The sequence below is a fragment of the Cyprinodon tularosa genome, unplaced genomic scaffold, assembly GCF_016077235.1.
Source record: "Cyprinodon tularosa strain WSP-4 unplaced genomic scaffold, ASM1607723v1 ctg362, whole genome shotgun sequence".
Classification (NCBI taxonomy): Eukaryota; Metazoa; Chordata; class Actinopteri; order Cyprinodontiformes; family Cyprinodontidae; genus Cyprinodon; species Cyprinodon tularosa.
The window spans coordinates 485081-500713 of NW_024039077.1; the positions used below are offsets into that span (position 1 = coordinate 485081).

Genomic DNA, 15633 nt, shown 5'->3' on the forward strand with positions numbered 1-15633 from the left:
ATGAATATATCATCGCTCTGATTTTGTGAATGCTGTTCCATTTTTAAATATGCTTTATAAAAAGGTTAAATGGGTTCATACAAGTCCCATTATATCCTAAATAAAATGACCTCTAAAGCTGCTAAGCTGCTGGCAACAGAATGTTATGATTTTGATTACGTCTAATTCTAAGATTAAATATTTTTACTGAGCGCTTGAATTGGTTTTCTCAGTAAATGTACTGTATGTAGTTTTTTTTTTTTTTACTGACCATCTTGTTTGTTCTGCAACTTTTCAGGGGGATGTTGGATTCAGAGGGTTGCCTGGTTTACCTGGACCTCCAGGTGAAGGCGTCCAAGGTCCTCCGGTAAATTTAAAAAGCCTTTTCAATGTTTAGAGATTTTCATTTAAACTTCTTTTTAATTGAAAGCACAATGTGAACCTAAATCCTGCAAACCTGAATTGAAAGCAGGATTTGAAGATTTCTTTTGGATGTCTTTTTTCCACAAGCATTTATAAAACTTTTTCTATATTCTGTCAAACCTCTTACCATGAACTTCAATATAATTGATTGGGTTGAATCACAAAAAGGGAAAATCATATGATTAAAACATTTGCAAAACAAATCTAAAACAGGCTGGAGTAAAATTTTATTGATTTATGGGCATTGCTGACATCCAGAGAACCTCTTTATACAGTAACTCTAATCGTAGTTATGCATTTCACAAATCAAGCATTTAGCCATGAAGAAGCCCTCCTATACAGAAATATTAGAGACGAACCCCAAAAGATCTGAAGCGCTGAAAGCTTTAAGACCTTCTGGGGATTTTAGTTCTACAAACCAGCAGAGTTCAGTGATGCACATTTCAGATTCTGGTTAGGTAAAAAAATAAAAAATAACAGAAAACTTTCCCCAATTCCCTAAACCAGCTATGCTTTTTGTTGGTTGTGAAACTTGTCAAAACTTGTTAATTTGGAGCAAAATTCAGATAGATGCTCAGATGAAGCGTAGAGAGATTAATCTATTTAATAAACGACGGGCAAAGAAACAGAACACTGGCGTGTTATCAGGGGAATACAAATTAGTAAACACAGGTGAAGGAAATCTACTGATTAGCTGAGGACTTTGAATGAGAAAGAAATGTTTAAAGGGGGGGGGCACATGAGAAACTAAGAGAACCTGTCTAATCTATTCAATTATAAAGAAACGTCATACTAAAAGCACTAAAAAATATAAAAGAGAAACTAGATAACACCTGGCAAAATGTAAGAAAAGAAAATAACTACAAAAATAAGAGACATTGAAAGCCATTATGAAAAAAATCAGAACCTAAATCTTAACTTTTAGATCATGACAGAAATCTTTAAATAAAAAAATATGATTCTGACCTTGATGTTTTATACAATGATCAAAAAGAATTGAACATTTTTTAATCAGAGTATAATACCGAGTTAGTCAAACCCCTGGAATTATAATCTGGGCCATTTAATAGCAGATGTCAACAATGGTTGGTGAGGTTGCTTGAGGGCCCAAATGCAGAGGCAGAGGTGAGTTTTTGTAGTTTTAATGGAATTACTCAGTGCTCACAGGCAACTGAAGCAAGAATCCAAAAATCCAACATAACAAAATGTGGAAAAAAACAGAAACTTGGAGACATCAGGGAAAACAAACATGAGTAGCAAGGAATAGACGTGGGAAAAATGAGGAACCAGCACTGAGGAACTACACAGGGAGAGTATTTATGGCTGAATGAACAAAGAAAGGACTAATAAGCTGATTGGGAGCAGGTGTGAACAGAGGCTTCTAGAAAGGAGCTAGGGAAAAGGAGAACAACACAAGAGGGCAACAGAGGACATAAAAAAAAACCTAAGAACTCAAATACATCCAGAAAGCACAACAAAATAGGAATTAAACCAATAAAACTAGAAAACATGGAGCAAAGTAAAACTGAATACTAAAAGAAAACTTAACAGAACCCAGACTGTGACAGATAAGGCTTACAGGTGCTGGTCATAAAATTAGAATATCATGAAAAAGTAGATTGATTTCAGTAATTCCATTTAAAAAGTGAAACTTGTATATTATATTCATACATTACATACAAACTCATATATTTCAGATGTTTATTTTGTTTAATTTTGATGATTACAAATGACAACAAATGAAAATCTCAAATTCATCATATCAGAAAATTAGAATATTGTGAAAAGGTTCAAAATTGATGGCCCCTGGTGCCACACTCTAATCAGCTAATTAACTCAAACCACCTGCAAAAGCCTTTAAATGGTCTTTCAGTCTAGTTCTATAGGCTACACAATCATGGGGAAGACTGCTGACTTGACAGTTGTCCAAAAGACGACCATCGACACCTTGCACAAGGAGGGCAAGACACAAAAGGTCATCGCTAAAGAGGCTGGCTGTTCACAGAGCTCAGTGTCCAAGCACATTAATAGAGAGGCGAAGGGAAGGAAAAGATGTGGTCGAAAAAAGTGTACAAGCAAGAGAGATAACCGCACCCTGGAGAGGATTGTGAAACAAAACCCATTCAAAAATGTGGGGGAGATTCACAAAGAGTGGACTGCAGCTGGAGTGAGTGCTTCAAGAACCACCACACACAGACGTATGAAAGACATGGGTTTCTGCTGTCGCATTCCTTGTGTCAAGCCACTCTTGAACCACAGACAGCGTCAGAAGCGTCTTGCCTGGGCTAAAGAGAAACAGGACTGGACTGCTGGTGAGTGGCCCAAAGTCATGTTCTCTGATGAAAGTAAATTTTGCATTTCCTTTGGAAATCAAGGTCCCAGAGTCTGGAGGAAAAGAAGAGAGGCACTTCATCCACGTTGCTTGAAGTCCAGTGTAAAGTTTCCACAGTCAGTGATGGTTTGGGGTGCCATGTCATCTGCTGGTGTTGGTCCATTGTGTTTTCTGAGGTCCAGGGTCAACGCAGCCACATACCAGGAAGTTTTAGAGCACTTCATGCTTCCTGCAGCTGACCAACTTTTTGGAGATGCAGATTTCATTTTCCAACAGGACTTGGCACCTGCACACAGTGCCAAAGCTACCAGTACCTGGTTGAAGGACCATGGTATCCCTGTTCTTAATTGGCCAGCAAACTCTCCTGACCTTAACCCCATAGAAAATCTATGGGGTATTGTGAAGAAGAAGATGCAATACACCAGACCCAACAATTCAGAAGAGCTAAAAGCCACTATTAGAGCAACCTGGGCTATCATAACACCTGAGCAGTGCCACAGACTGATCGACTCCATGCCACGCCGCATTGCTGCAGTAATACAGGCCAAAGGAGGCCCAACTAAATACTGAGTGCTGTACATGCTCATACTTTTCATGTTCATACTTTTCAGTTGGCCAACATTTCTATAAATCCTTTGTTTTTATTGGTCTTCAGTAATATTCTAATTTTCTGATATGATGAATTTGAGATTTTCATTTGTTGTCATTTGTAATCATCAAAATTAAACAAAATAAACATCTGAAATATATGAGTTTGTATGTAATGTATGAATATAATATACAAGTTTCACTTTTTAAATGGAATTACTGAAATCAATCTACTTTTTCATGATATTCTAATTTTATGACCAGCACCTGTAAATCAGCATCAGCTTTTCTTTAGGTGGTAATGAAATAAAAAACAGGTGAACTAACGGGGCAACAATAAGACAAGCCCTGAAACAGAAATGGTTCTGCAGGTGGAGGCCAGACCCAAAGGAGGTTCCACAGGGAATCCAACTCCATCATGATGACACTTCTATACATGCCATTGTCAGAAAGTTGGCTTGGTCTTCCAGGAATGTCTGAAGAGCATCAAGTAGATTCTGGAGACAGGGCTGTTGGACGTTTGTCTTTCATCAGCAGGACTGTTTCCTTAAACGTGTCCGAATAAGAATAATAACATATTGCAGCATCCATGAAATGAGTTGGCTTTCTGATGGATAACAAATCTGTAAAGATCTGTTTTTGGTGAACTAAGTAACTTCAAGAATATGGTATAAAGGGTAGACCTGGGTAGTGCCCACTAACAGGTTAGCCTCTTTAAGTTTGGTCAGTTACCCAAATTAAGCTACACGACTTGTCAACAAGAACTGTCCAATTTCTGCAAGTAGAATAACTGTTGTTTTCTTTGTCTAAAATCTCCAAAAAAGTAATTTTTGGTAAAACACTTAGACCAGCTTATGCCTGACATATGAAAGATCTGGCAACGCTGGCATATGTTGGATAACTTATGGGTATGTTTTATTTTGTAGTTATGAGCACACTGAAGCACTCTGGCACACGTCAATATACAGCAAGTACTTATGCCAGCATATGCCATACGTGGGACATAGAGCTGGACGTACACTGTACGATTTTTTTTTTTGCCCTTTTTGAGATTTTTCCAGTCGTGCGAGAATTTTTCAATCCTGATGACTTTCAGCCTGATCATGCGGTGTGCATCGTGTAGTATACAGGGGGTAACGACAGGCGATCTCACGAACACCTCCTGATAAGGAATCATGAGGTCGGGGATCGCTCAGTGGGCATGCGCAAACAAGGATTCTTCATTCTTCCTTTCAGAAGGAAACACAAAAGCATGGCGGGGAGTGCGAGTGAAATTGAATTCTTTATGTAAAATTGACAGACCATAGTACCCATGTTTGCTCAGGCATGTATTTGTCTAAATACATCGTTGCCTTTTCTTTTTAGGGCTTTCAGCACACAAAATTGCAAAAATTGCCAAGGCAGTGCGTTTCACTCTAGTGTGCTTTATATTTCTCTTCTTTGGCTTCCGGATAGAAGTGTCCAAGTAGCGCCATCTTACTGTCGAGTTGATTCCAACTTGGTTTTTAGACATACAGTGTGATCAGGTAGATCGCATCAAAGCGTCGGGCCACACAGTGTGAGCATCGTGTGCCACTTGGAAACTGTATTGCGCCCGATTCATAAGAATTCGAATCGTTTCCTGGGTCTCAAATTATCATTACCTATTTTACATTTCCTTCAGCGACCTAAAGTAGCCAAAAGTAGAAAACCGTCATTCTCAGTCTTGATGGCAAGTATGCTGCCTGCATCGTGATCTGTGAACTTTTAAACCCTGCGGTTTCATTGTACAGTGTGAGTTGTAGCTGCATGCAACGATTACAAATATTGCACATTGTATGCCCGGCTTAAGTGACAGGTAAGTTATCTGATTGTTGACATACTTTAAGTGTAAGTTACTCATAAGTCGTGGTGTCTAGCTTATCCAAAACCTATGAGTAACTTAAGCTTAACTTATCAAGAACTTCTCTTCAATGCATATCAACATATTTGACATGTTCCAGACGACCTCTGAACGTGTTTCTAACTTACAGCTACTGTTTAATGGCGTATTGGCAGCATTTTGGTAGGTAACGTGGCTCACAGGAGGAAACTGTCTGTTCTCCTCCAGACTTCATCCCCATCATAGGGTGAGCGTGCAGGTGAGTGTGATGGATCCTCCCTGCGTTCACGCCCACAATCAACAAACTTCCTAGCAGACATGATACTGAGTCTGCTGTGACTGCAAGCCCTCATATATTTTTTGTCGGGAGATAAACGGCAGCTAGGTAATTACCACGATTAAAGAAAGCTTTTTATGCAGGCTAGGCGCATTGCTGCCCCCCTCAGGACACTGGCTTGTGACATTTCATGGGCATTACACTGCCGTCTGTTATGCATAAGTTAGGCTGACGTTGGACATAAGTTCTGGACTCATTATAATTACGCTATGTATACACCCAAAATTGAAAAAATACATAGGAAGTTCAGCATATGCCAGCGTTTTAGAAGATTCTGGGACATCAGGCATACACTGGCTAAATCGGAAAAGGTGTGAAAGGGGCTTAAGATGCAGAACGCAGTACTTGCCTTCAAGACTGAGAATGACTGTTTTCTACTTTTGGCTACTTTAGGTCGCTAAAGGAAATGTAAAATAGTTGATGATAAGTTAAGACCCCTGAAAAGATTAGAATTCTTATGAAATGGACACAATACAGTTTGTCCGAGTGGTATTCCCGTGTTGTGACGTCATCAGTTCCCCGAGCAGGTTTGGTACCTACAGCGTCAGCTTCAGCACTAGTGTCCTGTTGTTTTTGCAGGTTCATTCAGAGCTCATGTTGTGCTACCTGCAACATTCTTTAACATGAATTTCAACATATCTATGGATCAAAGCGTAGACATGCACAGGATGAACGATGGAAGACTTGCAGACTCAATTAGCTGTCATAATGAAAGCCTCAGATGTTTTGCTGCCGCAGTGAGTCTTGGACTCATCCTGGTCATTCCTCCTGTGCCAAAAGTAAGTAGGCTGTTCCTGGAAGATGAGGGAATTGACTCATCTCCATACTCCTTTAATGCAAATCCAATAATAGATCTGTGGGATGTCATGTTTTGGTGCTTAAACCTCCGACTGACCGGGAACAAAGGAATACTCTGGTCAGGATGTGGGAGGAGATACAGCAGGACAACATCATGCATATTACGCATGCATGCATCTTAGGTTTCAAAAGAATTTATATTTACACTGCAAAAAATCTAAATCTAGATACGTTATTTTTATCTTAAAATAAGTGCATTTGTTTTTGAATTGAGGAGGTAAAAGAGACATTTTGCCAATGGAACAAGACAATTTACACTTAAAATAAGAAAACACAATTGCATTGTCTTATTTCAAGTGCATTTTATCCAATTATCTTATTTTAAGTGTAAAATTACTCATTCCATTGGCAAACCATCTCATTTACCTATTCAAATTAAGGGTGAATACACTTAATTTAAGAAATTTTTACTTATTTCTATATCGTTTTTGCAGTGTATTGCTCAAGTAGAAGTATAAATCTTGCTGTTTGAAAATAATTATGAGTCTTAAATTAAGCTTTTTACTCAGTAAAAGTGAAAAAGTACAATTTTTAAAACTACTTGAAGTATAAAAGTAAAAGTAATGCAGGATAAAATGTTAAGGAGAGAAGTTTTACTGCACTAGACGATTAAAGGAGCATTTTTCTACAATTCTGGATGATAAATTCCTTAGACTTAATTTTCTTATTTTCATAACTAATGGTGCTGTTAAATTTAGCTTTGCATCATTTTGAAAAATGATTTATTTTAGTATGTGGTGAACAACAAGTTGGTGCAGCACAGAGTTCAACCACAACGAAATGAATTGTGTAGATAAAACAAATTGTTTTGATGGTTTTAATTTTTTTTAAATACCAACAGGCCATCACACGAATGTGTTTATATGATCAAATAATACATTTTTAAAATGTAAGGAGTAGAAAGTAAATATTGGCAAAAAAAAGAGTAAGGAATAGAAGTAAAAAGTTGTCCAGTAAAGTATAGATAGCCAAAATGTTTTGTAAATTGGACCAATGTGCCTCATTTTCGAAGTTTCCCTTCTTCTTTAACTCTGAACTCCTGTGAGATCAGTAAAGATCTCCATCACTTTGATTTCTTTTTTTCCAACTGAGATCTAATGTGTTATTCAAGTGCTCCTTTGATTTTTGTTGAACAGTGCATTATCACCCCTACAGCACTCTGAACAGTGTGAATCTCTTCAGACAGATGTTCTGAGGAACACTTGTCCTAACAAGCATTGATTAAACAACCTCCAGCACCCTGTATGTCCTCACAGACCCCGTCCTTGTTCCCTGTGGGCTCCAGACCAGTGTCTCTGGAGGTCGGAGCGCTTCCACAGTCATTTGCACTAAACAAGATTTAATTAGGAGCTCAGATGAAGTCCCAGACAGCAGAACAAAGTGAGGAAACACATCTCTTTGACAGATGTCAGGCCGTGTTCAAGCCGTGTTAACGATGATAGACATGACTCATGTTAGAGAAGACAGTTTTTATGTCTGGATAACTTTAAACAGCCCTCTATGACATTTAGCTCCACTTTAAGATGTGCTTACAAAGGTTAATTAGGTTGGCATTTAACATAAAACTTCCCTAAAATGTTCTTAAAGTATCACTATAGTTAGCTTTGGGCAGATGAGACAAAAGTGGTACTTTTTGAAAGGAAATAGTTGAGCATCACTTTATTTTACCGGGACTGATTGGGATTCTTTTTGCAGGGAAACCCTGGGAGGCCAGGTCCACCGGGCCAAATGGGACCACAGGGACTAGGAGTTCAAGGCCCCAAGGTAGGCTGTGGTTTAATGCACTCAAGAAGTAAAAATATATTCAAATATATTCACGCAATTTATCTCTTAGTGAATGTTTTAACTCTTTGTTTAGGGTGAACAGGGCGCCCAGGGTGTGACAGGACCAAGGGGTTTACCTGGAGAGGGCTTTCCAGGAGAAAAAGTCAGTCATTAGGTCCTTCTGAACGTTTCCCTCATTATTCTCACAAGTAAAATGTTGATTGCTGCTGTTTTGATGTTTTTTGTGCATCAGGGTGACAGAGGCTCATCTGGAGAAAGAGGACTAAAAGGATTTAAGGGAGAATTTGGGGATCCGGGAATGCCGGGACAGCCTGTGAGTGATAAGAAATTTGATTTAAGGGGTTTCCCAGGTCAGGATAGACGTGGAGAATGGAAACGGATCATTTGATAGTTTTCTACCTGATAAGAGCTCAATGATTTTTCCCTTTAGGGGCTGCCGGGTGTAAAAGGGGAAGCAGGCCTCACAGTGAGTCCCACTTCATATTCTTTTTCATTACTTATTTAATGCGGTCATTCATGAGCTCATGTTGTGATGACGTATTGATTTCAGAGAGAGGACATCATTCGAATGATCAAAGAGATCTGTGGTAAAGTATCCTCTGATCTTTCACTTGTCTGTATTAGATTAGCAGCACAAACGTAACAGGAGAGGGTTTGTTTTCCGTTTAGTCTTATCTGTAGATGGTTAGATCAGATTTCACTCACTGAAAGTGACACTTAGGCGATGATCTCATTCAAGGATGCGGGATCAAGTGCAAGGAGAGGCCGATGGAGCTGGTGTTTGTCATCGACAGCTCAGAGAGCGTGGGCCCTGAGAACTTTGAGATCATCAAGAGATTTGTGACCACTCTGGTGGATCGGGTTACAGTAGGCCGCAATGCCACCAGGATTGGTCTGATAGTCTACAGCCTGGAAGTAAAGCTGGTTTTCAACTTGGCCCGCTACTCCAACAAAGAGGATATCAAGGAGGCCATCAGGAACATCCAATACATGGGCGAGGGCACCTATACCGGTACCGCCATCCGTAAAGCCACTCAGGAGGCCTTCTACAGCTCACGCCTGGGCGTCAGCAAGGTGGCTATCGTCATTACCGACGGGCAGACGGACAAACGGGAGCCTGTCAAGCTGGATTTAGCCGTCCGAGAAGCCCATGCTGCCAACATTGAGATGTTTGCTTTAGGGATCGTCAACAGTTCGGACCCAACTCAGTCCGAGTTCCTCCGAGAGCTCAACCTGATCGCCTCTGACCCAGACAGCGAGCACATGCTTCGTATCGATGACTTCAACACTTTGCCAGGTAAGAATAGAAATAAAGACCAAAAGATTACATAAGCCATGTAAAGAAAAATACTAATTGAATTGCAAAATTATTTATATTTCTTTAGCTACCCAGGACTGTTTTACATTTTTCTCCCTCCATCTTACCATCAAATATATATTATACATTTATATTCTGTCTGTTTGTCTTCACTAACTTAAAATCCACCCTGCAAAAAAGTTTTTGGTTTAACATGACAATCATAAAAATATTAGTACATTGCATTCATTTAAGTGTCTTTATTGTGCTCAGTGGCCTGGCTAACTGCTATTAGCAATGCAAACCAGGAACCTTAAATTTGTTTGCTTTGTTTGCCAACATTAACATGTTCACTTATAAAAACAAAGAGAGAGAAGTAAAAAACAAGCTGTGATCTCCAAATAGCAATAGTTGCCATGTCAGCTGCAGCCATTTTGAATTTCAATCTCTTTTTTTCTAACCTGGAACTAGATCTACAACGATTATTTGCAAATTGATTAATCTATTGTTGTTTTTTTGATTAATCAATTAATAATCAGATAGTATTGGTTCTTAAAGAAGATTTTTTTACGTAATTAAACCAGGTGAAACTAATTTTTTTCCACCTGAGGGGTTCTGGATAGAGCATATTGGGAGATGAAAAATATTTTTTTTTATTTTAAATGCAAAATATTTACCGTATATATTTTTTATAATTCTGATATAATCACTGCTCTAATTGGGTTGTTCTGACAGCTAAAGGCATATTTTACAGTCTCTTTACTCCATTTAACAATTAATCGATTGCTAAATTAGTTGATGATTATTTCAAGAATCGATTCACCCGATTAGTTGTTTTAACCGTACCTGGAACCATAAAAGTTCTAAAAGCTCAATGAAAATCAAACAGAAGGCTAGCCTTTCAGAGTTTTTAAAGTTAAGGTTAAGGTTAAGAGAGGGGTTCCATAACTTTTTTTTATATGTTCATACTAGTCTCTGCAGCCTCTGGTGTCTGCTCTGCTCTCGCATTCTTCATTCTCTCTCTTTTTCTTCTTTGATCGGAAGATTGAGACTTTTGAGGGCATGGCTTCTCATTGTTGTGTTCTTGTATTTTCAGTCTTCATTATAATACTCCTTGACTTTTTGAGACTGATGCTGGTTCTATATATACAGATGCTGGTGCTGCCCCCCTCTGGTTAAGGGGGGAACTGCTTTTTTCCAGCATATAATGTTAAATAATCCTTTAAAAAAATCTTGTATCTGGATTATGATCTGGATCCTCACCAAAATGTTATCTCTGATAAAAAATTCATTCAAATCTGTTCATAACTTTTCAAGTAAACAAAAGAAAAACACAACCGAGGAAATAACCTCCTTGGCGGAGGTGATCATCTGTTTCACACAAATAGCCAATTTGTTATTGTTGCTGCAGAAATGGAAACAAATTGATGAGCTCTACATAGAGTATTTGAAGTAGCATTAATAAAAAAGTCCTTTCAGTTCATTAGTTTGAGTGTATCTAATAATGTAGAAAATGAGAGAGGCAGATTGGTAAAAGAAAAGAATAAAAAAGAAGTGATTTCCTGCTGAATGCCCTTATATCTGAGTGGTGAAGCAGATGCAGTAAAATTCAGGCAGCATGACTTGATTGAAAGTGTACCGTTGTGGCTCAGTGAAGGGATCAGGTCTGCGGTTGGCTCAACTCTCCACGGCTGGCAGAGGTGAAAGATGGAAGCTGTGTTTGAGGAAGCATGAATGCACCAAGAGATCAGTGTTTTATGCTAAGGCTAACACAAACCCAAGCCATCCTCCTCTCAGATGGTCGCCTTCCAGGAGCTTTGGGCTATTTGTGGTCCTTTTTCATTGCTTGGTAGCTTTTTCTCAACCAGCTGGCTGGTTTGCTGTAGAAACAGGTGGGGGAGGGGCAGGGCTGTGTTACTTGATTCTGCGTACAACAGCAAAAAGCTGCAGTCACTCTGATACCTTCTCTGGCACTTAATTTCAATCGCTTTAGGGTGTATTAAAGTATTTGGACCTTCTACAGTTTACAAAAATATCAAGTGTAGATTTGTAGATCAAATTGATCTAGAAAAGTTTTTGCCGGTCTTTTCTTGTCTTTGTGTCAATCCGGCCCCAGGACCAGTTCTTTTTTTTTTGTATAAATAATCATTTCTACATGATTTAAGATATTTAGATGTAAAAATGTATACATTTCTCATGAAATTATTTGTTTTGTTTGGATATTCATATAAAAAATCATCATAGATCCCAAATAATTCATTGTACATGGAGGCGCGTTGCTGCCCTGGTGCAATGTTCATCCGCGTTCTCAGCGCAGCAGAAAATCGAATGAATCTAATAAAATCCAACATAAACTGCCAATCAATTAGACCAATAACATTTAACATCTGTAATGTTTTTATTCCGTGTATCATTCATTTTTCAGTTTAAAACCTACAATGAAAATATGATAAACAACTTTGAATCCAACAGGAAACAGAATTGATTAATTGATTTAATGATTGACTTTATTGATCTCACAGTGGAGAAATGTACTTTATTTACTTAAATCAGTTTAAATAGTCAAAAAGAAGAAGGTGCCAAAAATAGAAAAAGGTGCATGGGATATATATATGTGTATTTATATATGTATATGTGTATATGTATATGTATATATGTATGTATATGTATATATGTATATGTATATATGTATATGTATATATATATATATATATATATATATATATAACATTTTACAGAAAATTAAACCATCTCATTATTTTTATTAGTTTTTATAATTATGAAAATATAAATAAATTATTTTTTTTTTTTTAATGACAAATGTTCTAGTGAATAGACCTTCAGAAACAATCATGAATGTTGATTTTTAAAAGGTCTTGCAACAGATGCAGCTCTTAATATTTTTATTTCGATTAACACAATAAATAAAATGGCTTTTTGCATCGTAAAGGTTGCAGACATCTGTTTTATACCATATACACATTTTTGGCTAATTTTTTTGTTTATTGATGGACGTTTCAGGTTAACACTCATCTGATCTTACCAGCCCGTTTACTCCTTTACTCTCTTATGTTCATTCTCAGCTCTCGAGTCCAAGTTAGTCAGTCAGTTCTGTGAGGACGAAAATGGAGCCTTGATATACAACCGGATAACAAACGGTTACAACGGCCAAGGAAACAACGGCTACAATGGCAACAGGATTGGTACTGGGAGCTACGCCACTGGTGGTTATGGGTACAGGCCGATACCTCAGCAAGACCTGCTTAACGGCCAGCGGACCGGCTTTAACTCTGGATCTGGTACTGGGAGCAGTAAAGGATCCAGCACCATCCACGTAAGGAACACAGTACAGCACACTGCAAAAACAATCTAAAAAGGAGTAAAATGTCTTAAATTAAGTGTATTTACCCTTAATTTGAGGAGGTAAATAAGATTATTTGCCAATGGAATTAGTGTTTTTACTCTTAAAATAAGATAATTAGATATTATGCACATGAAATAAGACAATGCGATTGTTTTTTCTTATTTTGAATGTAAATTGTCTTGTTCCATTGGCAATGTGTCTAACTTACCTCCTCAATTCAAGAAATATGCACTTATTTAAAAAAATTACTTATTAAGATTAAATTTTTTTGCAGTGCAGATATAGCTGTACATTACTGAAGCTCTCTAACACCACAGTAATCTGCTTGTTGTTTCCTCAGGTTGCAGGAGGACAGCATGAGGCCACAGTAATAACCAATAGAGGAAATGAACGGGGGGACACATTTAACCGTGGCACCTCAGACTATAGAACTCCACCTCCTGCCAGAGAGGGATCCTCTGGTAGCAGAGTTTCTTCCTCATCCTCATCCTCTAAAAACATAAGCACCTCATCCTCAAGTGTTTCTGTGAAATATGAGCCTCCACCGCGGCCAGCTCTTCCTAAAGGTACACCAAACCATACCACTACTCTATACATACTCTATACATATTTTTTGGGTTAGTTTTGCATTTTTGGTCTTTTCTCCCATAAGTTTGCAACAGAAAAAAAAGCTTTTACAGCTGGCAATTAATGTTTCCAGAATAAAAAGAATAAAAATGAAAAGAAAAAGCTCTAAATGTAGCTTGCAGCATATCTTTTAAATCTCAGACAAAGCTTTTGCATCTTTGAAGTAATGCAATGGGGAGTTTTGGAGTACTGTTTAATAAATTAACTGAAAATGAAAAGACTACGCCATAAAAATTATTTTTTTTTTAAATATGCATATTTGCCCTTGACTTAAGTATGTAAATAAAACAATCCTTTCAGTGGAATAGGAGTCTTATTTCAAGAAGTCTTATTTTAAACGCAAAAATATGATTTGCATTTGTAGATAACTTACTTACCTGCACAAATGCAGGGGAAAAATCTTATTTTATAATGTTTTACCTATTTTAAAATACATTTTTGCTGCTTAAGTCCCACTGTAACTCTGAAGGAACACTCAGAGCTTAGGTGGGAGAATCTTTTTAAAAGGATATGCATATGTGATGAAAACTAACTAATCACTGTGAACACAACTACCTCCTATATGCTGGAGACGTGCTACATGGAAACTGGTCAGAGTTTATGGAAAGACATATAGAGGAAAGGAAACACAGAGAAATACTAAAAAATAAAACTGCTAAACTGTCAAAGGCAAGGCAAATTTATTTGTATAGCACAATTCATTACAAAGACAATGCAAAGTGCTTTACATGATTAAAATATAGGGAAAAAAACAGAGTCAAAGACTTTTGACACTGTAGAGCAATGGATAAGATTGAATCAAATGTGAATCTAAGGTTCCTCTTTATCCAGTGTGACTAAAATGCTTCCATGACAAAGAAAACTCCATTAAAAGGGGCTTTATGCACCCATTATATTAATCATTGCTGGTTTATATCTGAAATAAGTTTAACTCCCTCCAACCAGCCACAGCTGGGAAAATTGCATGAAAAATGAAGCAGGGATAAATGCTAATAACACAATGCTAAAACCCTCCACTTCTAACAGTTAAGTCAGAATCATTAGGGGTCTGCAGGAGCCCCTGCAGTGACGTGACATGATTAGAGCCTCTAGTAAAGTGGCGGTCTGGTGGGTTTAGTGAGCCGGTGGCAGAGAGGGCACAGCTTTGCTCGATGTATCCTCCATGCTGTGTGTGCAGCGAAGCGAGGAACAGTGAAGCCAATTATTTTTGAAGTAGTGTTGCTATTATCGTGGAACCGGCTTCTCCCTGAAGAAACGGAGCGGAAATGGTCACTCTGGGGGTAGACTTTTGTATTTTTTTTTTTGTGTGTGTGACTATGTGCGTGTTCTTACTCCTTATCACATGACATCTTCCTGCAGAGACCGTACCCTTGGACCCTCGCTGCGGGCTGGTTCTGGATCAGGGAACATGTCGAGAATATAACATCCGCTGGTATTACGACAAGCAGGCCAACGCTTGCGCTCAATTCTGGTATGGGGGCTGCGGCGGGAACAGGAACCGCTTTGACACAGAGGAGGAGTGCAAGAGGACATGTGTGGTTTCCAGAGTAACAGGTATACCTTCCTATTACTATACACGCATCACATCAATCTCTGACCTTCTACTGACCTTCCTTGCATGTTTTGTCCCTTCAGCAGCTTGAGCGAAGGCGTTCATCCAAAACCTGCTGTAGAAACGTCAAGGAGGAGTCGTAAAACGTTGCCATTTCCCAGCAGGTTACAGAAAGTCGGGTTCCAGTTTCTCAGGCAAACACGTACACATTTCATTTTCTGGTATTTTATAACTTACAGCAGAATGACTTTGAAAAGGAAAAGTTTTTGTTACCATGGAGATCTTTGATCGTTGCTGCTCAGGTATACAGAGGAGGGCTCCTGTTTGCTCCAGCTTTCCTTCATCTACAGTTCTGTATGTTTTATTTCCCTCACACTCAATGGTTACTGTGAACACAGTGAAAAGATGGACTGTTTGCAAAACGGAGATGATTAAAATCCTATAACTTAACAGGTTCTGTCAGTGTTTTAAACGTCTTGGTTCGTCCCTCGTTTATTTACATGTTTGCTTCCTTGTAGTCGGACTTTCATGTGATCTTTTAACCGATTTTGATGAGTATCTGTTCAAACATTTTGAAGGTATTGACCTTTTTTTTTAAAGAAAAAAAAAATACTATTCTGGTTATTCTTT

General features: G+C 38.2%; 1 protein-coding gene across 1 annotated transcript in view; it reads left to right on the forward strand.

Moving 5' to 3' along the window:
• Positions 1–15596, forward strand: part of LOC119790357 (collagen alpha-1(XXVIII) chain-like) — a 54312-nt gene extending 38716 nt beyond the window's left edge. Inside the window, exons 26-36 of the mRNA XM_038295881.1 lie at positions 278–346; positions 8074–8142; positions 8237–8305; positions 8396–8476; positions 8594–8629; positions 8714–8750; positions 8903–9460; positions 12544–12794; positions 13165–13390; positions 14811–15005; positions 15087–15596. Of these exons, the coding sequence (XP_038151809.1) occupies positions 278–346; positions 8074–8142; positions 8237–8305; positions 8396–8476; positions 8594–8629; positions 8714–8750; positions 8903–9460; positions 12544–12794; positions 13165–13390; positions 14811–15005; positions 15087–15094 (1599 nt within the window). The 3' untranslated portion in view covers positions 15095–15596. The remainder of the gene's footprint in view (positions 1–277; positions 347–8073; positions 8143–8236; positions 8306–8395; positions 8477–8593; positions 8630–8713; positions 8751–8902; positions 9461–12543; positions 12795–13164; positions 13391–14810; positions 15006–15086) is intronic.
• Positions 15597–15633: the final 37 nt, after the last annotated feature.